Source organism: Neofelis nebulosa, chromosome 1 (genome assembly GCF_028018385.1).
Source record: "Neofelis nebulosa isolate mNeoNeb1 chromosome 1, mNeoNeb1.pri, whole genome shotgun sequence".
NCBI classification, from domain to species: Eukaryota; Metazoa; Chordata; class Mammalia; order Carnivora; family Felidae; genus Neofelis; species Neofelis nebulosa.
Window position 1 is genome coordinate 215,347,754 of NC_080782.1, and position 23,650 is coordinate 215,371,403.

The 23,650-nt window shown below is 38.2% G+C and overlaps 1 protein-coding gene across 1 annotated transcript in view; it reads right to left on the reverse strand.

Moving 5' to 3' along the window:
* VWA8 (von Willebrand factor A domain containing 8) overlaps positions 1 to 23,650 on the reverse strand; it is a 365,564-nt gene that overhangs the window by 334,759 nt on the left and 7,155 nt on the right. The window contains exon 2 of the mRNA XM_058684129.1: positions 11,585 to 11,662. Within this exon, the coding sequence (XP_058540112.1) occupies positions 11,585 to 11,662 (78 nt within the window). The remainder of the gene's footprint in view (positions 1 to 11,584; positions 11,663 to 23,650) is intronic.

The following is a 23,650-nucleotide window of genomic DNA, read 5'->3' on the forward strand; positions in this document are numbered from 1 at the left end:
ATCAACGTTCTCTCATAGCCAAAAACCCATAATCTCTAATCAGTCATGTAATAGCAAGAGTGAAGTCAAAGAATTATAAGTTTCCCATCTTGGAAATAGTCTGAGAGAGGGAGAAATATTTTAAAGAATATGATATTTGAACCTAATATAGTAAGTAGATGCACAAAAACATGTTTCATTAATAAATAAATATATCTAACCTAATAAATATGTAGCAACATGTAATGCTTATGTGGGTATGTAAGATTTGGGTTAACTTATTAGCTCAGCCATTTTTCCTATTTCAAGTTAAACAAACTCCAAATAGTCTTTTCCTTACATCTGGGTACCGTTGCTCATACAAAAGACTAGTAGAGACAACGTTAGTATTTCCTAGTGGGTAAAAGCTACCGTCATTTTGATATACAAACAATAATATATCTAAGGATACTTGTATTATGAATATGGTGGGAACAATGATGAATGGATAGCAAGCACAGAAAATGAAAGTTGGAGCCTATACACCATCCAACAGTTTTCAATATAAATTCTCTTCTGATAAATTTCAAAGGGAAAGCTACTAATAACTAAGCACAAAAGAAATGAAAAATTTTGACTACATAAGAGATGTATGAAGACAGCAATAAAAATCATAAGTATATAAAGCCATAAAATGTTGAGGGTTTTTCTTTGTTTGCTTTTCTGGGGTTTTTGGTGGCAATTTATAGTTTTGCTATATTTAAAAACAGATATCGTTTATACTTGGAACTTGATTTGAGCCAGCCACTGCTGTATTGCCCCCTAGTCATTTGCAAAATATGAAAATACATTCATTCAAAGCATGTAAGTCTTAAAATTGATATTATTACTGAGATCCCTTGAATCCTTAAAGCTAGTATAGTCTCATTATACATTCTCTTACTTAATAAGATCCCCCAAATAACTTAGCATTTGGGCTTCAATAAAATATTTTAGCAGACCCCCAATAGGAGGGAGACTATGGCATCTTAGTTTAAGTTAAAAGAAGAGAAGGATAGTGCTATCCCCTGCTGAGAGCTGTCAGGCAATGACGATGCTTCCTGTCTAGGTGAGACTTGAAAGGCCAACATTCTTTCCACACTGTAAACACATGAAGTGTTTGCCTTTAAAAGAATATTGAAGCTTTTTTGAAGAGCCTACCACCACCACGTGTGATTCTGGAAACAACCTAAGTAGGAGCAAATTCAAAATCAAATCTAGAGAAGATGCATTCCAGATTCATTTTTTTTAAGGGTAAGACTATAAATGACAATGAAAATATTTTTAGCATATCTCTTAAGCAGAATCATAGCAGCCTTTAGTAATAACCATACACAACTGTGTTACAGACATGGGATAATGGGGAAATGAGAAGGAATAGAATCAGGAGACTGAGGAAATGGTTGTGTCAGGGACTCATACAGTTATTGAGCACCATGTGCCAGGCACGATGCCATGCATGTCACATAAGCTATTTCATTCAATCCTTACAGTATATCCATAAGGTTGAAATGATCGTTCCCATAATGTCAAGGAAATCTGGAGCAGTTAAATGACTACAGAATTCACACATCTAAAAAAAAAAAAAACATAAAGAAAGAAAAGAAAAAGAAGGGAAGAAATTCTTATCTAGGAAACAGTACACACAAAATTTTAAACCTAATCCTCCCCCTCTCTCAAATAGATGTTTCCATATAGAACCCAAACTATGTATCAGTCTTCCTATCATCTATCAAGAGTGGATATTAGGGGCACCTGGGTGGCGCAGTCGGTTAAGCGTCCGACTTCAGCCAGGTCACGATCTCGCGGTCCGTGAGTTCGAGCCCCGCGTCGGGCTCTGGGCTGATGGCTCGGAGCCTGGAGCCTGTTTCCGATTCTGTGTCTCCCTCTCTCTCTGCCCCTCCCCCGTTCATGCTCTGTCTCTCTCTGTCCCAAAAATAAATAAATAAATAAATAAATAAAAAAAAAAACGTTGAAAAAAAAAAAAAAAAAAGAGTGGATATTATTCCTCACTTTAAAAGTTAATTGTAAAAGTTAGCTACATTCATAATAAGATAAGATCCAGGAATCAGGGGAAAAAAATGAGTGTTTTCTTCAATTATCACATACCAGTATCATGTAAGGTGTTTTAAATCTATTTTGTTAATTTTTCTCTGGGTAAACATAACAACTTGTTCAAGATTTAAGTCCCTAGTCCTACCCCCAGAAAACCTATCAAGTATAATAATATGACTAGGTATAATCATTAAATAATAAATATTAAAAATAAATGTTCCTGACTCCCACTTCTAGTTAGGATGAAGAGAATTGCAACAGAATTTTACTTTCAACCTAACAACCAGAACAAGGCAGTAGATCTGTAAAACTCACAGTTTCTTTTTTTTTTAATAATTTTTTATGTGTATTTATTTTTGAGAGAGACTGCATGCAAGAGAGGCATAGAGAGAGGGGGGGACAGAGGACCCGAGGAAGATGCTGTGCTGACAGCAGAGAGCATGACTCAGGGCTTGAACTCATGAACAACGAGATCACAACCTGAGCCAAAGTTGGATGCTTAACCGACAGAGCCACCCTGGGGGCCCACCAAATCACAGTTTCTTAAAACCCATCATACAGCTAAGAATACAAAGAAACCTGAATGAACCAAATTCTAGAAAGTAATGAGTACTTTCAAGAAGAGAAGAGACCCAGAGCTAATTTTCCCCCTAGTAGACTGGCAGGAGAAGGAAGAATCTGCCATAGGTGTATCAGGATAAGCAAGCTGAACTTTAAAACTGAATTTTAAAACTTACAATGGCCTCACACGAGCTGACACGATGAACTAGTCTACGGAGAAGCCTTAGCCACAAAGAGAGTCTACACCTACCCACCAACTCTTTCCCATTGGCCCTTACTGAGTACACAGGAGTGCACACTAAAAACCAGGCGCAGGGCAAGAACTGAGAGGATTCTTCCTGAAGCATGCTGGACCTTTTCTTAGTGCAAGGCAACAACCCATTGAAGGCTGGGAGTGGGACAGAAGCAACAGAAATCCCTCCAAGGCACTTCATGGCCTTATACGGTATTAGGGAGCAGTCACACTCAAGGCATTAGGGCAGAAGAGCTGAGATAAATCCTGTTGGGGCACTCCTGGCCTTCAGTGACATGTCCTCTGGAGGCTGGAGGCAGGGCAACAGGATAAAGGAGATCTGGGTTGGAGAAAGCAGAATACAGGACTAAATGACTAAACTCCCCAGCAATCCAAAGATGCAGCTATAAAGCTAAGAGAGATTAGCCATGGCTGGTAGAGCTGGAGATTCAGCTATAAACCATAAAGAAAGCTCTGGAATCTCACCAGAATTCACATCCTGAACATTGCTATAAAGAAAGTCCTGATGTCTTTCTCAAAACCTTTAAAGGTAGAGATAAATGGAATGCAACTAAGCTAAAACAAAGGCCAGTCCCAAGTCAAGCACATATTAGACCAACTCACCTCACACTCCCTCCTCCCATGCTCCCACCCCCATCTCCACCACACCTCCAACTCCCTACATGGGGCTTAGCAGATGCAGAGACATGCCCTTTTCTGGGGTAAATATCATTTACTTCAATCTCTACTGTTCCTTTATACACAATATCTGGCATACAATAAAATATTATGAGACAGAGAAGAAAATGTGATCCGTGGTCAAAAATCAATAAAAACAGTTCTAAAAATAGTCTAGGTGCCAGAATTATTAGACCCTAAAAAATATGTTAAAATACTTGTGGAAAAGGAGGAAAACATGAATGTATTCCAGCATAAGAGATGGAAAATATAAAGAAAAGCTAAATGGACATAGAAATGAAAAATGTATTAACAGAAATGAATGAATCATCAAAAGGGACTAACACAAGATCATACAAAGCTGAAAAGAAAATCAATTAACTTAATTATGGCCAAGAATTTTCCAAAATTGATTAAAGTTATTAACCCAGAGATTCAAGGAGCTCAGAAAAACACAAAGAAGTTAAATTCAAAGAACACCACAGCTAAGTACATCAAAGCCAAATTTTTGGTTAAAAAAAGTTAAACGCAGATAGAGAAAAAGGACAAATTGCAAATAGGAGCCCAACAAAAATGACAGCTGGTGTTTTGTTGGAAACAACAGAAACCAGAAGATATAAAAAACAAAACAAAACAAAAACCTGGCATTCTGTATCCAGAAAAAAAAAATCCTTTGAAAATGAAAGTAAAATAAACACATTTTAAGATAGACTATAGAGATACAGGGCACCTGGCTGGCTCAGTCAGTAGAGCAGAGTAGACTCTTGATCTCAGGTCATGAGTTTTTGAGCCCCATATTGGGTATGGAGCTTACATTAAAAAAAAAACATAAAAATAAAAAAAAAAGATAGACAACAGAGGAGAGAATTCATATCACAAATCAACTAAAAGAAGTGGTAAAGAAACTCTTCTGGCTGAAGGGAAATGCCTTCAGAGAGATGTCTGAATCTGCAAAACGAAATGAAAAGAAGCATAAAGCATCAAAATATGAATAAATATTAAAAACTTTAAAAACCATCTCCATTTTACATATATATATTCAATTTCTTTAAAATTCCATTGATTGCCTAAAGTAAAAAAATAATAATATCATAGTGTTTTAGCATATTTAATTTTAACGAAATTAAAATATATGAAAACGAGACTACCAAAGGTGTGAGAAGTAAATGAAAGCACAGTGTTGAAAAGTGATCACATTGCTCCTAAAATAGATGTATTATTTGAAAGTAGACTATGGTAAGTTGTAGATGCATATTATAATCTCTAGAGCATGTCTGTTCAATAGAGTACCCACTAGTCACACGTTGCTATTTAAATTTGAGTTTAAATTAACTAAAATGAAATAAAATCTAAAATTATTTTCCTTGATTGCACTGATCACATTTTGAATGGCTAACCACATGTGGCTAGTGCCTGTTATATTGGACAGCACAAATATAAAGCATATCCATCACTACCGAAAATTCTATTGGACAGAGCTACTCTAGAAAAAGAGGCATAACGAGATAGCCTACGAAAGAGACAACATGGATATATTGTCCCTGAAAAGAAGACAAGAAAAGATGTATCACAAACAGGACAAAGAGCAAAAAAACATCAAGATGGTAGACTTAAACACATCTAAATCAATAATTATATTAAATGTAAATGGGCTGAACATTCCAATTCAAAGAAAGAGCTTGTCAGAATGGATGAACAAGCTGTTCAAAAGACACACTTGAAATATAAAGGCACAACTAGCTGAAAGTAAAAGAATGAAAAAGAACATACCATACAAACAGCACAAGAAAGATGGTATGGTTCACATTATTATCAGACAAAATAAACTTTAAGAAAAACAGTGTTACCAGAAAAAGACAGCATTGCATAATAAAAAGGACCATTCACAAAGAAGACATAACAATTATAAATGTGTACATACCTATTATAGAGGTTCAAAATATACAAAATAAAAATGAGTAGGATAAAGGGGAAAACAGACAAATCTACAATCATAACAGACAGTTTAACACCACTTTATTGACTGAAGAGGTAGATAAAATCAATAAAAACATAAAGGACTTGAACAATATTGTCAACATTGACCAAATCTGTATTTATAGACTACAACAGCCAATATCAGCAGAACATTAATTCTTTTCAAAGTTTACATGAAATGCTCACTCAAAGAGGCCATATGCTGATCATAAGTCTCAATAATTTCAATTTCAAAGAACTGAGAATATTCTCTGATCATAATAGTATTAAATTAGAAATCAATAACTGTAAGGTAAAGAAAAACAAACCAAATACTGAAAATGAAGCAAACACACTTCTAAATAACTCTAACCAAAGAAAAAATTTGTGATTTTTTAGTAATATCTTGAGAGAAATAATAATGAAACCTTAACATATCAACTTTTATGAGGTAGAGCAAAAGCACTATTTCGATGGAAAATTATAGCTTTGGAGATCTAATTTAGGGGAAAAAAGGGGGGGGGAAATCTGAACCTCTATGTTAAATAGTTGGACAAAGAATAGGAACCAAAGTAAATAAAAGTAAGGAAGTATTAAAGAGTGGAAATCAGTGAAATAACAAATGGACAAACAACAGAGAAAAATCAACAAAAAGCTATTTTTTTTGAAAGTTAATATCACTGATAAACTCCTTAGGGTGATTAAAGAGAAAGAAAAAAAACCCTCATTTCCAATATTAGGAATAAAAAAGGGAATAGCAATGCAGATTCTACAGATATTTAAAGAATAATAAAGGCTACATTATGAAAAAATTGCCAATAAATTTTAAAACTGAGATGAAATGGACCTATCCCTTTCAAATAAAACAGAGCTCTAAAGTTCTTAGGAAAAAAAAACAACAACAGACTTATCTTCACAACCTTGAAGTAGACAAAGATTTCTAAGACATAATAAGCACTAGCCACAATAAAAGATAAACCGTATGTAACCAAAACTTCTGCCAACTAAATGATACCACTGAGAAAACGATTAGGCAAGGCAGAGACTGAAAACAAGTATTCATAATAGGTAAGCATGACAAATGACTTGTGTCTAGAGTATATAAAGAACTGTTACAAATCAACAATAAGAAGGTGAACTCAGTTTCTTTCAATAGGCAAAATATTTTAAGATAGTTCATGAAAGATATGCAAATAACCATTAATTATAGGAAAATATCTTGAACACCATTACTCATCAGCGACATGCAAATTACAACCACAGTGAGAGGACATGCACTCCTGGAATAGCAGAGTAAGGACCTCTGAAAATCCACTCCTCCAAAAAACCAATGGCAACACTGCAAAAAACTGTCAAAATCATTTTTTTTTTCAGAACTCTAGAAATTAACAAGACTTCTAACAATCTGGTGATCATTTATCCAAGAAAAATAGGTGACCCTTAGTATGAACAGTAAGTTCTGTGGTATTTTAACTTGCCCTTTCCCCATCTCTCTCCCCAGCTCTCTGGAAACCTTGAAAAACAACTGCCTACAATGCTGGTGAAAACGAGCAGCCTGGCAACCACTGGAGGGGACAGAACAGGGTTGCACTTCCTAGGAGTCCCACCCCCAGAAAACTATCCCTACTTGACTTATCTAACAGCTTGCCGAAAAGCTCCATTTTTTAGAATTTGACTTCATGTGACCCACTCGGAGCTCCCAGTGTGCAAATAACAACAAAAAATCAACAACTGTTTAACATCACAGTTGGAGGCACCAAAACTAGTTGGAGCTAACAAGAGGATGACCAAACAAACAAACAAAAAACTTAAAAGGAAAAACTGGGAGTAAGATGTCCAAGGCATACAGTGTACAACTAGGAATGTAGAAGGCCATGCACATGTCTGGGAAAGTTTTGAGAAGGGCCTAATCGCTCACCTTCAGCTGACACTGAAGATTTGCACAAGCAGGAAGACACAAGCAAACTTGTAAGCTGCCTGTGAAGCCCTGAAATCATGTCCAACATACACACAAGAGACCCTAGTCAAAGGCTAAGAGAACTGATTTCTTTGAGGCATTTAAGAAATCTCTCTTCCATCACTGGCTGGCCATTAAGCTAACTGAGTAAAAACTTCAATGGCTACATATGGCAAAGAATATAGACTTCAGAAAAATAGTCTACAAAAGTCATTAAACAAACAGGAGCAAAACCAAAGCCTAGGGAAGGGGGCATCTGATTTCCAGAGTCATCCAATTGTACTAGTTAACAGCTCTACTTTTCAAAAGAAATATGATAAGAAACACAAAGAAATAGGAAAGTATAGCATATACCGAGGAAAAAAGCAGTCAAAAAAAAAAAAAAATCTTTGAGGAAGCCAGATAATGAATTTAGTAGACAAACACTTTAAATTAGCTATGACGAACATGTTCAAAGAACAAAAAGAAATCATGTCTAAAAATTTAAAGTATGACAATATCTCACTAAAAAATATCAATAAATACAAATTATAAAAAAATTCAAAGAGAAATTCTGAAGTTAAAAACTATAAGTGAAATGAAAAATAATCACCAAAGAGGCTCAACAACAGATGTAAGCAGGCGGAATAATCAGCAAACTTGAGTAAGTCAATTGAGATTATCCAGCCCAAGAAACAGAAAGAAAAAAGGATAAAGAAAAATTAACAGACCCTGAGAAAGCTATAGTATACCTTCGAGTATATTAACACACACATCATGTGAGTCCCAGAAAGACAGAGAGGAGGGAAGAAATAATAATGAAGAATGATTACAAAGAACTCCCCCAAATTAATGGAAAACATTACTATGCATATCCAAGAAGCTCAACAAACTCCAAATAGGGCAAACTCAAAGAGACCACACTTAAACACATCATAGTCAAACCATCAAAAGACAAAGATAAATGGACTGTATGAGAGCACAGAGAAGTGGCTCATTCTCAGAAGGGATTCTTGGTAAAATCAGTAACTGATTTCTCATCAGAAACTATGGAGGCCTGGGGCACCTGGATGGCTCAGTCAGTTCAGCATCCAACTTCAGCTTAGGTCATGATCTCACAGTTGGTGAGTTCGAGCCTTGCGTCGGGCTCTGTGCTGACAGCTCAGAGCCTGGAGCCTGCTTCAGATTCTGTGTCCCCCCTCTCTCTCCGCCCCACCCCTGGTTGCGCTCTGTCTCTCTCTGTCTTTGAAAAATGAATAAACATAAAAAAAAAATTTTTTTAAGTAAATAAAAAAAGAAACTATGGAGGCCAGAGGCAGTAGGATGACATATTGAACGTGCTGGGGGGAAAAAAAACCTGTCAATCAAGAATTCATCAAACAACAAAGGTAAAATTAATAAATTTCCAGATAACCAAAACTGAGAGAATTTATCACTAGCAGCTCTACCCTACAAGCAATACTAAAGTGAGTCCCTCCTTCAAACTGAAATGAAACTACACTAGATGGTAACTCAAATGCACACAAAGAAACAAAGAATACTAGTAAATATGTAAATATAAAGACAGTATGAACATATTTTTATTCGTAATTCCTTTCTTCTCTTGACTTAAGAGACAAATTCATATAGTGATAATTATAAAATTGTGATGATAGATTTTAATGTACAAATATATATTTTGGGGGTGCCTGGGTGGCTCAGTCAGTTAAGCGTCCATCTTCAGCTCAGGTCATGATCTCGCAGTTTGTGAGTTCGAGCCCCATATGGGGCTCTGTAGTGAAAGCTCAGAGCCTGGAGTCTGCTTAGATTCTGCGTCTCCCTCTCTCTCTGCCCCTCCCCCATTCTCTCTCTCTCTCTCTCTCTCTCTCTCTCTCTCTCTCTTTCTCTCTCTCTCAAAAATAAACATTAAAAAAAATTTTAAAGACCTATTTTGTATGATAACAGCAAAAAGGAAGTAGAAGGGAAAAGAGCTACATTAGAAAAAGTTTTTGCACACAACTGAAATTAAGTTATTAATAGGAACAAGTTTGTTTTAAGCTAAATTGGTAATTGTGATCCCTGGAGTGACCACTGAGAAAATAACTCAAAAAAAAGAAAAAATGCAGTAAAATAAAAGTGAGGCAAAGAGGAGAGGACAGTCTGCAGAGCCATTCAGGAGGCAGAGTCATTGGAAACTTATGTCAGATGAAAGTGAGACATTCTCCTTCAAGGAGCACATAGTCTAGTTGAAGAATCTGAAAAGTGAACCAAAAAAAAAAAAAATAGCCGTTTTGTCCAATGACTGGAACATAAATAAGGAAGGGGAGTCATAAGAGATGAGGCTGAGACTAGATCATGAAAGGTAAGGAATGATCTTTGTTCCTAAAGTATTAGGATTCATTTAAGGAATTGTGAGAAAAGAAGTGGCATGATTTTGAGCAAAAAATTGCCTGTGAGGCATTAGGGAGACGCACATCAAAACAACAAGATACCACTTCCCGTAATAAAAACAGGTAATAATAAATGCTGGTGAAGATGTGGAGAAACTGGAACCCCCGGACACTGCAGGTGTGAACGTAAAATGGGGCAGCCTCTGTGGAGGGTAGTTTGATAATTCCTCAAAATGTTAAACAGAGGGCTACCATCTGACCTAGCAATTCCACTCCTAAATATATACCCAAGAAAACTGAAAACCCGTGTCTGTCAAAAAACTTATATGAATGTCCATAACAGTATTATTCATAGCAACCTAAAAATAGAGAAAAACCAAATGTCTGTCAACCAATGACTGGATAAACAAAATGTGGTATAGCCACACAATGGAATATTATTTACCCATAAAAGGAATTAGGTACTGATACAGGCCACAACGTGGATGAACCTTGAAAACATTGTAAGTGAAGAAAGCCAGACACAGGCCACATATTGTATGATCTCATTTATATGAAATGTTCAGAGTAGGCAAATCTATAGATACAGAAAATATAGTAGCGGTTGCTGAAGGATGGGGGGGTGTGGGGTGTATGAAGTTGTTGGAGAAGGAAACAAGGAGTTAATGGTACGAGGTTTCTCTTTGGTGTGACGAAAATGTTCAAAAGTCAAAGAGTGGCATGGTTGCACAACTCTGTGAATACATTAAAAACCACTGAGTTGTACATTTTAAGACGATAAGTTTTTAAAAAATGTAAATTTTATGGTATATTAATTGTATCTCAGTAAAGCTGTTACAAAACAAAAACCATGACTAGTTATTATTTCACACCTAGTATAACGAGTAAAATCAAAAAGATTAGAAATACTAATGTCGGCAAGGATACAGAACATCACCGTCGGTCAAAGGCTAAAACAGCACAAGTACCTTGGAGAACAGTTTGGCAGTATCTCATGAAGCGAAACAGCCATCCACCCAATGACACATCAACCCAACTCCTCATTATTTATTCAAGAGAAGTGAAAAGTCATGACTACAGGACTTGTATTGGAATGTTCATAGAACCTTATTTGCAACAATCTAAAAATGGAAACCCCCAAATGCCTATCAACAGAACAGATAAATTATGCTGTTATTTATACAACAGGACACTACTCAACAATTAAAAACAAACTGATCAGTACAGGACCATGGATGGATTTAAAACCATTACCTTGATGGAAAGAAGCCAAATACACACACAGGAAAACTATACTATATGATTCTATTTACATAAAGCTCAAGAGCAGGCAAAACTAATCCATCATGGTAGGAAAAAAGACCATTGGCTTCCGGGGCAAATCAGAGGGGAAGGGGCACAAAAGAATATTCAGAGGTAATGCAAGTAATCTTGGTGGTTATACAAGTTTATAAAACTGCCAAAACTAACCAAAATGAATACTTAAGGTCTCTGCATTTTATTATATGTAAATTTGATCCCAATTGAAAAAAAAGAAAGAAAAGTATGTGAAAAATAAATGTTTTACTGAAATATTCAGGGGTGAAGTGATAGGATGTCTGTCTGGGATAAGTTTTAAATACTCCAGAACAAAGACTAGAAGAGTCAGTTAAAAGAAGACTGGCATACACTGATAAACGTTAAAATTGAATGATAAGTACATCACGTTTACACTCTTCTCTCCAGTTTTGGATATCTTTGAAAATTCCCATAATGAAAAGTTAAAAGGCATTCACTCATAAATAAATGAGTATTTCTTACTGTAATTCTGTGGCACAAGTTCTGGGCTCTTAGGAGTTTTCAACTTGTAGGATACATCTCCGATATTAACTGTATCACCTAAAAAGAGAAAAAGGAAACACACCTTTACAAGAGACAATAAAACAACACACTATGCCTTTCCCAACAATGACTGCCCTGAGGACTTTATAGAAATGCACATGCCTGCCTATGTTAGGCCCCATCGACACACCTATGTCAGCCACTATGCTCTAAAACTTGTATCCAAAGTATAAGTTATATAATGGAGAAGTGAAGCACTGGGGAAATTCAGATTTTAAATGCTACATTAGCAAAAAAAGGTGAGGTACTACAGAATTTATCAATTTATTATTTTTTTTACTAATAGCAACACTAATAAAGTCAACAATACAGAAGAATGCATTTTAAGATCATCCAAAGCATCCAAAAGGTGGCATCTTTAATACAAATTACAAACTTATTACATCTTTATAGGTTCCTATTTTTTCTATAAACATGTTCCCCAGCAACATAATCCAAAAATTCAATATTTCTAGGAAAGCCCCAGCCTATATGCCAAGAATTTCTACATGAAACCAGTACAAAACAGGCAAAAGTTCTCAGTAGATTCTACACGGTTCTAATTTTAAGTAGCATTGATTTGTGGCTGTGGCTGATCTTCTAAAGTGCAGGACTAAACCAAACAATCTCTGCTTTGCTCTCTCCAACAGCAAAATAGACATACTGATCCCATCTGCACCTGGTACTTCCTTTGTAAAGGGCTCAATGATACTTAGGAAAAGTAGCTGTGCAAAACACAAATTCCAACATTGCCAGTTGTGAGCTAGTTAGGTGTCCCAGAGACTAAGGCCTTAAATCATCGTAATAACAAAAACTGCCAACATTTGTTGAATGATTACTATCTGCTAAATACTTTATACATTCCCAGAATAACCATATGAGACAGAGGCTTTACAAATGAGGAAATCGGCAACTCTGTAAAAAAAACTAAAAAAGATTTTATAGATGAAGAAATGTATTATAGCTAAGTGAAAAGTTGAGAGAAAAGTAGAAACATCATGTAAAACTCAGGTGTACCTTCTCGTACAGAATATGTGTATATTTAGAGTGTAAATCAAAGGAATTTTCCTGTGAATTAGTCTAGACATCAGCTAATACTTACTGAATACTGGCTATTTGGCAAATATTGTTATAGACACATTATTTATGTTACTTCATTTAATCTTGGCTCTAAGCAACCTGTGATTCCTGGAGTTATTTCATATAACTGCTACAGCAGAAACCCCACCTCAAATTAGCATAGTAAAAAGGCATTGCAACCACAATGAGGTACCACCTGACACTTGTCAGAATGGCTAAAATTAACAATTTAGGAAACAACAGATGTTGACGAGGATGCAGAAAAAGGGGAACACTTCTCCACTGTTGATGGCAATGCAAACTGGGGAAGACACTCTGGAAAACAGTATGGAGGTTCCTCAAAAAATTAAAAATGGAACTACCCTACGACCGAGCAATTGTACTACTAAGTATTTATCCAAGGGATACAGATATGCTGTTTCGAAGGAGCACGTGCACCCCAATGTTTATAGCAGCACTATCAACAATTGCCAAAGTACGGAAAGAGCCCAAATGTCCATTGATGGATGAATGGATAAAGAAGATATGGTACATATATGGAGTATTACTCAGCAATCAAAAAGAATGAAATCTTGCCATTTGCAATTACATGGATGGAACTAGAGGGTATTATGCTAAGTGAAATTAGTCAGTCAGAGAAAGATAAACACCATATGATTTCACTCGTATGTGGAAAGAAACAAAACAGAGGAACATAAGGGAAGGAAAAATAATATAAAAACAGAGGGAGGCAAACCATAAAAGACTCTTAAATGCAGAGAACAAACTGAGGGCTGCTGGAGAGGAAGTGGGTGGGGGTGATGGGCATTAAGGAGGGCACTTGTTGGGATGAGCACTGGGTTATGAATCACTGGGTTCTACTCCTGAAACCAACACTACACGGTATGTTAACTAACTTGAATTTAAATAATTTTTTTTAAAGGCACTGGAGTTTGTTACAGCAGTTATAGGAAATAGCTCACAGGAGCCATGGGTTACTGAAGAGACCACGACTCAGTTACTAGTCCACAGCATGGTAGAGAAGGCAAAGGAGAAACAGAAGTCACACAAAGTCACACCTTAGGAAAAGCTGACTGAGACACTGTCCCTTGTACCACTAGATCCACACCTGGGACATCATGACCAGAGGACAACTTTTTCCCCCATTTCATTTTGGTAATTTTTAAACCTGTAGGAAAGTTGGAAAAACACTATCTTAAATTACAGAAATCATGATTCTTCATCTGTAATCTAGTCTTCAGATACATCTTCTAACAGTAAGGACACCGCCACAGGTAAACTGTTCATACAGCCTCTGCGTAATTCCCTCATGACTCAAGAGTCCTGGGCAGGGCAGTTAACTGGCGGAGCCAAGGTTACTACCCACAGCCTGGCTGCAGGAGGCAGGCAGGAGGAAGAGCTGACCACTGTGATTTCTGGGGTAGAGTCGGAGCGCTGCCTCCTTTCAAGACTTACACCATAGGGGATTCTACCACTTTCTCCCTCTCCCCCCATCTCCTAGCCCCATCACCTCCTCTCTTTCCTTCCTACCTCACCATGACCCCAAGTCTTCCCTGCTTGCTCTGCCTCTTCTCCTCAACTTCCTAACACTGTTTGCAGAGGCCCAGTTCTAGCCTCTTTTCTATTCCACCTACCACCTCTCCTTGACGAGCTCACCCAGTCTTACATCTTTCAATGCAACTAACATATTGCTGGCTCTCAAATTTGTATCGCTAACCCAGACCACCGAACTCCAAACATGGATACCAACAGACACTGAGATGCCTAACATATGTTAAACCTAACATATTCAAAATTGAGCTTCTGATCTTTACACCAAAATATGCTCTACTCACAGTATTCCCCAGTTCTGCAAATGGCAACTTACTCCTTCCAGGGGCTCAAACCAGAAATCTTGCAGCCATTCTTAACTTTTCTCTCACCTAACACATCTCCTGCCTCAACCCTTGCACCCTGCAGTTTATTCTCAACAGAGCAGCCACAGTGATCATAATAAAATAGGAGTCAAGTAATGCAAGTCCTTGCTCAATCCTCATCTTTGCAATGGTCCAAAAGGCTATTTTGATCTCACTCCCCCATTTCCTCTTACCTCATCTCCTACAAGTGTCCTCCTGACTTATTCTACTCCAGCCACACTGGCCTCCTCCCTATTCCGTCAACATATCAGACTCATACTCATTTCAGGCTTTTGCACTGGATTTTCCTACTGACTGAAATGTTCTGCCCACACATATCCATTTAGCAATCAGGGCCCAACCATTTGTGAAGATGGGGCAAGGATAGTGCAGTATCCTGGGACTAGCAATAATAGGAAGCCATGGCCACCACTAGGCCTGTAAGGACCTAGTGCAAGTAGAAGGGGACAGTGCCTGCAGAGAAAGTATATTTAGAAAGCTTCCTAAGTGAACTGTGACCCTTTGTGGAGGAATACAGCAAACCTATGGTGGTGACCTGGCAAGGAGGAGGCTGGGGAATAAACAGGAAACAAAACTTGACAGAACTAAAAGTAGAACTAGATAAATCCATAATCATACTTGGATATTTTAATATATCTCAGCACTTCATGAAGAGCAAGAAAAAAATAGAAGGATATAGAAATAAGAATATTTCTTCCTCAGCCTTCGGCTAAAACCAACTGGAAAACAGGATAGAGAAGATCTGAAAACACGATTAACCATTCAACATAAATGACTTTTACAGAACTCTGCACCCAACAAGGGCAGAATACATATTTTTTGCAAATACACATGAGACATTCACCAAACTAGATCTTAGGCTGGGCCGCAAAGCAAATCTTAATAAATGTCAAAGGGATGAAATCATACAAAATATGTTTTCTGATCAGAATGTAATTACCTAGAAATCAATAACTAAAAGATAACTGGAAAATCTCTCAACATTCGGAAATCAAACCAAAGGCTTCTAGAAAAACCCAAAGAAGCAATCACAATGAAAATTGGACTTGTGAAGAAATAAGGATAGCAATCTAGTCATGCCTGCTGTAGGCAAAGACGAAAATGACATTCATAGGCAGTAGGTATTTGACCTTCCTGCCTCAAAGCTGATGTTCTTGGCCACCTTCTGTTACCATGCTATACTTTTCCTGAGTCATCTAATCCCTGCTAATGGCCCAACTCTGACCTCTGTACACTAAAGTCTTAAACGTCCCCTTTGGCTCAGATCTCTCTCCTGAGATCCGTATCTATCAGCAGGCTACTGGACATGCTTAGATATTCTAGAGATAATTCAACTTTAACATGAGAAAATCAGAACTTTTTACTTTCTGTGTGTGTTGTCCAATTATGTCCGACCAGCTCTACCTCTTCTATTCCTATCTCAGTGATTGATGCTTTATTCCCTGGCCTGAAAGTTCTTCCACAACTCTCTCACACCCTTTCCCTTCAGACCCCTACTCCTCAAATCTCTTCATCTCCCCGTTGAACTTTCCCTAACTTTTCCTTTTGCATGATCTCCACCTCCATCAAGAACTGATCCTCTCATTCCTGTCTTTCTGCTAGCACAGTAACTGGCTCATGCTTCTGTAATAGCATTTCTCACACTGTATTACAAGTATTGATTATTGTTCCTCTGCAATAATTCTCTTTAAGTTAGGATACACACTTCCTAAGGGTCCAGAGCACGGCAGTCTTAAGGAGATCAGTTTCTAGATCCGTTCTTCCCGAATGCTGACCTGACAGAACTGGCCCTGCAGGTCCTTCGTTCCCAGAGGCTTTTTCAGAAGCCCCCCCCCTTACATTTCTACAGTGGATGGTGCACTGCTCCAGTGGACTAAACAAATGAGGCATTTTCAATTATGGTCTAGGAGAAGCTTCCTTTAAAGATTATTCAAGTCAACATAAACTGCCTCAGAATAGTTTCTCCATGTCTTCCATATTCCTACTGAAAGTGAAGAGTAGCTTTAGAAATACCTGAAGTATTTTTGGCCTGTGTCAGATACAGTATATTGCAGAGTAGGGAAGTGGGAGTTAATACTGTCAAATAATCCAAGATGGGAGAGCTCAGAGTGCAAACCTGGCTTTTTACGTACTTAAAGGCAAGCTGCTTTTTAGCTTTCCTCAATTCTTACCTTGAGAACACATACTATTCCTACACACACACAAGAAGGCACTTCTGAACACCTGAAGCAGCACACATAATTGACGCTGCTCAGTTTTAATGTCACTGAAGTAACTGTCAGTACTACCAAGATTTTCACAATATGGTGGATAAAAACCACAGAAAAAACTTTTAAATGTCTGTTTCAGATCAGATATGTGTCTTTCAAAAGCCTGCTAAAAATTTCTTCTCGAATGTCATCATGAACCATTCATTCCAAATACAGTCATTCCTCATCTTATAAAATGGCTATTTTCTAACTCTTATGGTGAAAAGGACATACTACCTTCTGAACCAGTTAGTTCTCATTTCACTAAATACAGTGTCAAAGCTGGATCATGAGGTTTAAACAAACTGATGCATTTATTTCTGATTTTTATACATGATTTTAATTGTTCTCTAAGACGCATCAACAAAGTTTATTACACATTTAATAAAACAATATCATGTCTTCTATCAGAGACCTCACTAAATAAATAACTTCCTTTAAGTATTACATTACTTATAAATTATACTAAAAAATAAAACTGCAAAGCATACATTATGAAATCGATGACTTAAATATGTGACCACTAGATTTTACTGCATTTAGTAATCTAGCCTATAAAATGTGGCCTGCAATTTCTCATTCAGTGGTTTTTATAACATTCCTTATTATACATACTAACACATTCATTCAAATTGAAAGGAAAAATTTTTTTTCTGTCAGAAAGCCTAATTAAGCTGATTGAATTGATAATACAGGCTACCTTTTTTAATTATGAAAACTAAAATTTGATTAAAAAGTACTTAGGCACGCGCTCTCTCTCTCTCTCTCTCAAAAATAATTAAACACTAACAAAAAAAATTTTTTTAAGAATTTATGTTTCAACTGGCTGCTATTTGTAAACTCACTTTATACTTCTCTCTTAAAACAACTTAGAGATCTGTAAGTGGCTCAGCACTGAGGTAAAATGATCAAAATGCCCGAAGAGCATGAGATAAAAATGACCTGAGGGAAGATGGCGGCGTAGAAGGCCTCTGAGCTCACCGTGTCCTGCTGATCACTTAGATTCCACCCACACCTGCCTAAATAACCCAGAAAACTGCCAGAAGACTAGCAGAACGGATTCTCCGGAGCCAAGCGCAGACGAGAGGCCCACAGAAGAGGGTAGGAAGGGCGGAGAGGCGGTGCGCGCTCCACGGACTGGCGGGAGGGAGCCGGGGCAGAGAGGCAGCCCGCCGGCCAAGCAGAGGCCCCGAGTCTGGCTGGCAAAAGCGGAGGGGCCGGACGGAGTGTGTTTGGACAGCAAGCGGGACTTACCATCTGGAAAGTTATAAGCTAACAGCTCTGCTCAGAGAGCGGGAGAGCTGGGGGACAACGGGAGGGAGAGTTGTTGGGCCCTGGAAGACAGAGCGCAGCTCGGCGGGGAACAAAGGTGCTCACCAGCGCCATCTCCCTCGCCCATCTCCCAGCCAAAATCCCAAAGGAAACCAGTTCCCGCCATGGAACTTGCTTGCCACGGAACTTGCTTGCACCGCGCAAACACCCAACGCTGTGCTTCTGCGGATCCATCCCTCTGGCGGGTCTGACTCCCTCCTGGTGCCGCAGGGCCCCTCCCAAAGTGGCTCTCCGAAGGAAAAGTGAGCTGAGCCTGCCCCTCCCGCCCCTGTGCACCTTGCCAATCCACCCCAGCTAATACACCAGATCCCCAGCCTGATCCCACAAGCCTGGCAGTGTGCAAGTAGCCCAGACGGGCCACGCCACCCCACAGTGAATCCCGCCCCAAGGAGAGGGGAAGAAAAGGCACACACCAGTCTGACTGTGGCCCCAGCAGTGGGCTGGCGGCAGACATCAGGTCTCACTGCGGCCCCACCCACCAACGCAAGTTATTCAAGACAGCACAGGGGAAGTGCCCTGCAGTTCCACACCACTCCAGGGACTATCCAAAATGACTAAACGGACGAATTCCCCTCAAAAAAACCTCCAGGAAATAACAACAGCTAACAAACTGATCAAAAACGATTTAAACAATATAACAGAAAGTGAATTTAGAATAATAGTCATAAAATTAATCGCTGGGCTTGAAAACAGTATAAAGGATAGCAGAGAATCTCTTGCTACAGAAATCAAGGCACTCAGGAACAGCCAGGAAGAGCTAAAAAATGCTATTAATGAGCTGCAAAATAAAATGGAGATGACCACAGCTCGGATTATAGAGGCAGAAGAGAGAATAGGCGAACTAGAAGATAAAATTATGGAAAAAGAAGAAGCTGAGAAAAAGATTAAAAAATCCAGGACTATAAGGGGAAAATTAGAGAACTAAGTGATGTACTAAAGAGAAATAATCTACGCATAATTGGTATTCCAGAGGAGGAAGAGAGAGGGAAAGGTGCTGAAGGTGTACTTGAAGAAATCATAGCTGAGAACTTCCCTGATCTGGGGAAGGAAAAAGGCATTGAAATCCAAGAGGCACAGAGAACTCCCTTCAGACGTAACTTGAATCGATCTTCTGCACAACATATCATAGTGAAACTGGCAAAATACAAGGATAAAGAGAAAATTCTGAAAGCAGCTAGGGATAAACATGCTCTAACATACAAAGGGACACCGATAAGACTAGTGACGGATCTCTCTACTGAAACTTGACAGGCCAGAAAGAAATGGCAGGAAATCTTCAATGTGATAAACAGAAAAAATATGCAGCCGAGAATCCTCTATCCAGCAAATCTGTCATTTAGAATAGAAGGAGAGATAAAGGTCTTCCCAAACAAACAAAAACTGAAGGAATTCATCACCACTAAACCAGCCCTACAAGAGATCCTAAGGGGGATCCTGTGAGACAAAGTACCAGAGACATCGCTACAAGCATGAAACCTATGGACATCACAATGACTCTAAACCCATATCTTTCTATAATAACACTGAATGTAAATGGACTAAATGCACCAACAAAAAGACATAGGGTATCAGAATGGATAAAAAAACAAGACCCATCTATTTGCTGTCTACAAGAGACTCATTTTAGACCTGAGGACACTTTCAGATTGAAAGTGAGGGGATGGAGAACTCTTTATCATGCTACTGGAAGTCAAAAGAAAGCTGGAGTAGCCATACTTAGACAAACTAGACTTTAAATTAAAGGCTGTAACAAGAGATGAAGAAGGGCATTATATAATCATTACAGGGTCTATCCATCAAGAAGAACTAACAATTATAAATGTCTATGCGCCAAATACGGGAGCCCCCAAATATATAAAACAATTACTCACAAACATAAGCAACCTTATTGATAAGAATGTGGTAATTGCAGGGGACTTTAATACCCCACTTACAACAATGGATAGATCATCTAGACACATGATCAATAAAGAAACAAGGGCCCTGAATGATACATTGGATCAGATGGACTTGACAGATATATTTAGAACTCTGCATCCCAAAGCAACAGAACATACTTTCTTCTCGAGTGCACATGGAACGTTCTCCAAGATAGATCACATACTGGGTCACAAAACAGCCCTTCATAAGTATACAAGAATTGAGATCATACCATGCATACTTTCGGACCACAATGCTATGAAGCTTGAAATCAACCACAGGAAAAAGTCTGGAAAACCTCCAAAAGCATGGAGGTTAAAGAACACCCTACTAAAGAATGAATGGGTGAACCAGGCAATTAGAAGAAATTTAAAAATATATGGAAACAAACGAAAATGAAAATACAACAATCCAAACGCTTTGGAATGCAGCGAAGGCAGTCCTGAGAGGAAAATACATTGCAATCCAGGCCTATCTCAAGAAACAAGAAAAATCCCAAATACAAAATCTAACAGCACACCTAAAGGAAATAGAAGCAGAACAGCAAAGACAGCCTAAACCCAGCAGAAGAAGAGAAATAATAAAGATCAGAGCAGAAATAAACAATATAGAATCTAAAAAAACTGTACAGCAGATCAATGAAACCAAGAGTTGGTTTTTTGAAAAAATAAACAAAATTGATAAACCTCTAGCGAGGCTTCTCAAAAAGAAAAGGGAGATGACCCAAATAGATAAAATCATGAATGAAAATGGAATTATTACAACCAATCCCTCAGAGATACAAGCAATTATCAGGGAATACTATGAAAAATTATACGCCAACAAACTGGACAAACTGGAAAAAATGGACCAATTCCTAAACACCCCCACACTTCCAAAACTCAAACTGGAGGAAATAGAAAGCTTGAACAGACCCATAACCAGCAAAGAAATTGAATCAGCTATCAAAAATCTCCCAACAAGTAAGAGTCCAGGACCAGATGGCTTCCCTGGGGAATTCTACCAGACATTTAAAAAAAAAATTTTTTTAAACGTTTATTTATTTTTGAGACAGAGAGAGACAGAGCATGAGCGGGGGAGGGTCAGAGAGAGAGAGGGAGACACAGAATCAGAAACAGGCTCCAGGCTCCGAGCTGTCAGCACAGAGCCTGACACGGGGCTTGAACTCACGAACCACGAGATCATGACCTGAGCCGAAGTCGGACGCTTAACCGACCAAGCCACCCAGGCGCCCCTCTACCAGACATTTAAAGCAGAGATAATACCTATCCTTCTCAAGCTATTCCAAAAAATAGAAAGGGAAGGAAAACTTCCAGACTCATTCTATGAAGCCAGTATTACTTTGATTCCTAAACCAGACAGAGACCCAGAAACCCAGTAAAAAAAAAAACAAAACTACAGGCCAATATCCCTGATGATTATGGATGCAAAAATTCTCAATAAGATACTAGCAAATTGAATTCAACAGCTTATAAAAAGAATTATTCACCATGATCAAGTGGGATTCATTCCTGGGATGCAGGGCTGGTTCAACATTGGCAAATCAATCAACGTGATACATCACATTAATAAAAGAAAAGATAAGAACCATATGATCCTGTCAATCGATGCAGAAAAGGCATTTGACAAAATTCAGCATCCTTTCTTAATAAAAACCCTCAAGAAAGTCGGGATAGAAGGAACATAAACATCATAAAAGCCATTTATGAAAAGCCCACAGCTAACATCCTCAATGGGGAAAAACTGAGCGCTTTCCCCCTGAGATCAGGAACATGACAGGATGTCCGCTCTCACCGCTGTTGTTTAACATAGTGTTGGAAGTTCTAGCATCAGCAATCAGACAAGAAAAGGAAATCAAAGGCATCAAAATTGGCAAAAATGAAGTCAAGCTTTCACTTTTTGCAGATGACATGATATTATACATGGAAAATCCGATAGACTCCACCAAAAGTCTGCTAGAACTGATACATGAATTCAGCAAAGTTGCAGGATACAAAATCAACGTACAGAAAGCAGTTGCATTCTTATACACTAATAATGAAGCAACAGAAAGACAAATAAAGAAACTGATCCCATTCACAATTGCACCAAGAAGCATAAAATATGTACGAATAAATCTAACCAAAGATGTACAAGATCTGTATGCTGAAAACTATAGAAAGCTTATGAAGGAAATTGAAGAAGATATAAAGAAATGGAAAAACATTCCGTGCTCATGGGTTGGAAGAATAAATATTGTTTAAATGTCAATACTAAAAGCTATCTACACATTCACTGCAATCCCAATCAAAATTGCACCAGCATTCTTCTCAAAGCTAGAACAAGCAATCCTAAAATTCATATGGAACCACAAAAGGCCCCGAATAGCCAAAGTAATTTTGAAGACCAAAGCAGGAGGCATCACAATCCCAGACTTTAGCCTCTACTACAAAGCTGTCATCATCAAGACAGCATGGTATTGGCACAAAAACAGACACATAGACCAATGGAATAGAATAGAAACCCCAGAACTAGACCCACAAAAGTATGGCCAACTAATCTTTGACAAAGCAGGAAAGAATATCCAATGGAAAAAAGACAGTCTCTTTAACAAATGGTGCTGGGAGAACTGGACAGCAACATGCAGAAGAATGAAACGAGACCACTTTCTTACACCATTCACAAAAATAAACTCAAAATGGATAAAGGACCTGAATGTGAGACAGGAAACCATCAAAACCCTAGAGGAGAAAGCAGGAAAAGACCTCTCTGACCTCAGCCGTAGCAATCTCTTACTTGACACATCCCCAAAGGCAAGAGAATTAAAAGCAAAAATGAACTATTGGGACCTCATGAAGATAAAAAGCTTCTGCACAGCAAAGGAAACAATCAACAAAACTAAAAGGCAACCAACGGAATGGGAAAAGATATTTGCAAATGACATATTGGACAAAGAGCTAGTATCCAAAATCTATAAAGAACTCACCAAACTCCACACCCGAAAAACAAATAACCCAGTGAAGAAATGGGCAGAAAACATGAAAAGACACTTCTCTAAAGAAGACATCCAGATGGCCAACAGGCACATGAAAAGACGCTCAACGTCGCTCCTCATCAGGGAAATACAAATCAAAACCACACTCAGATATCACCTCACACAGTCAGAGTGGCCAAAATGAACAAATCAGGAGACTATAGATGCTGGAGAGGATGTGGAGAAACGGGAACCCTCTTGCACTGTTGGTGGGAATGCAAACTGGTGCAGCCACTCTGGAAAGCAGTGTGGAGGTTCCTCAAAAAATTAAAAATAGACCTACCCTATGACCCAGCAGTAGCACTACTAGGAATTTACCCAAGGGATACAGGAGTACTGATGCATAGGGGCACTTGTACCCCAATGTTTATAGCAGCACTCTCAACAATAGCCAAATCGTGGAAAGAGCCTAAATGTCCATCAACTGATGAATGGATAAAGAAATTGTGGTTTATATACACAATGGAGTACTACATGGCAATGGGAAAGAATGAAA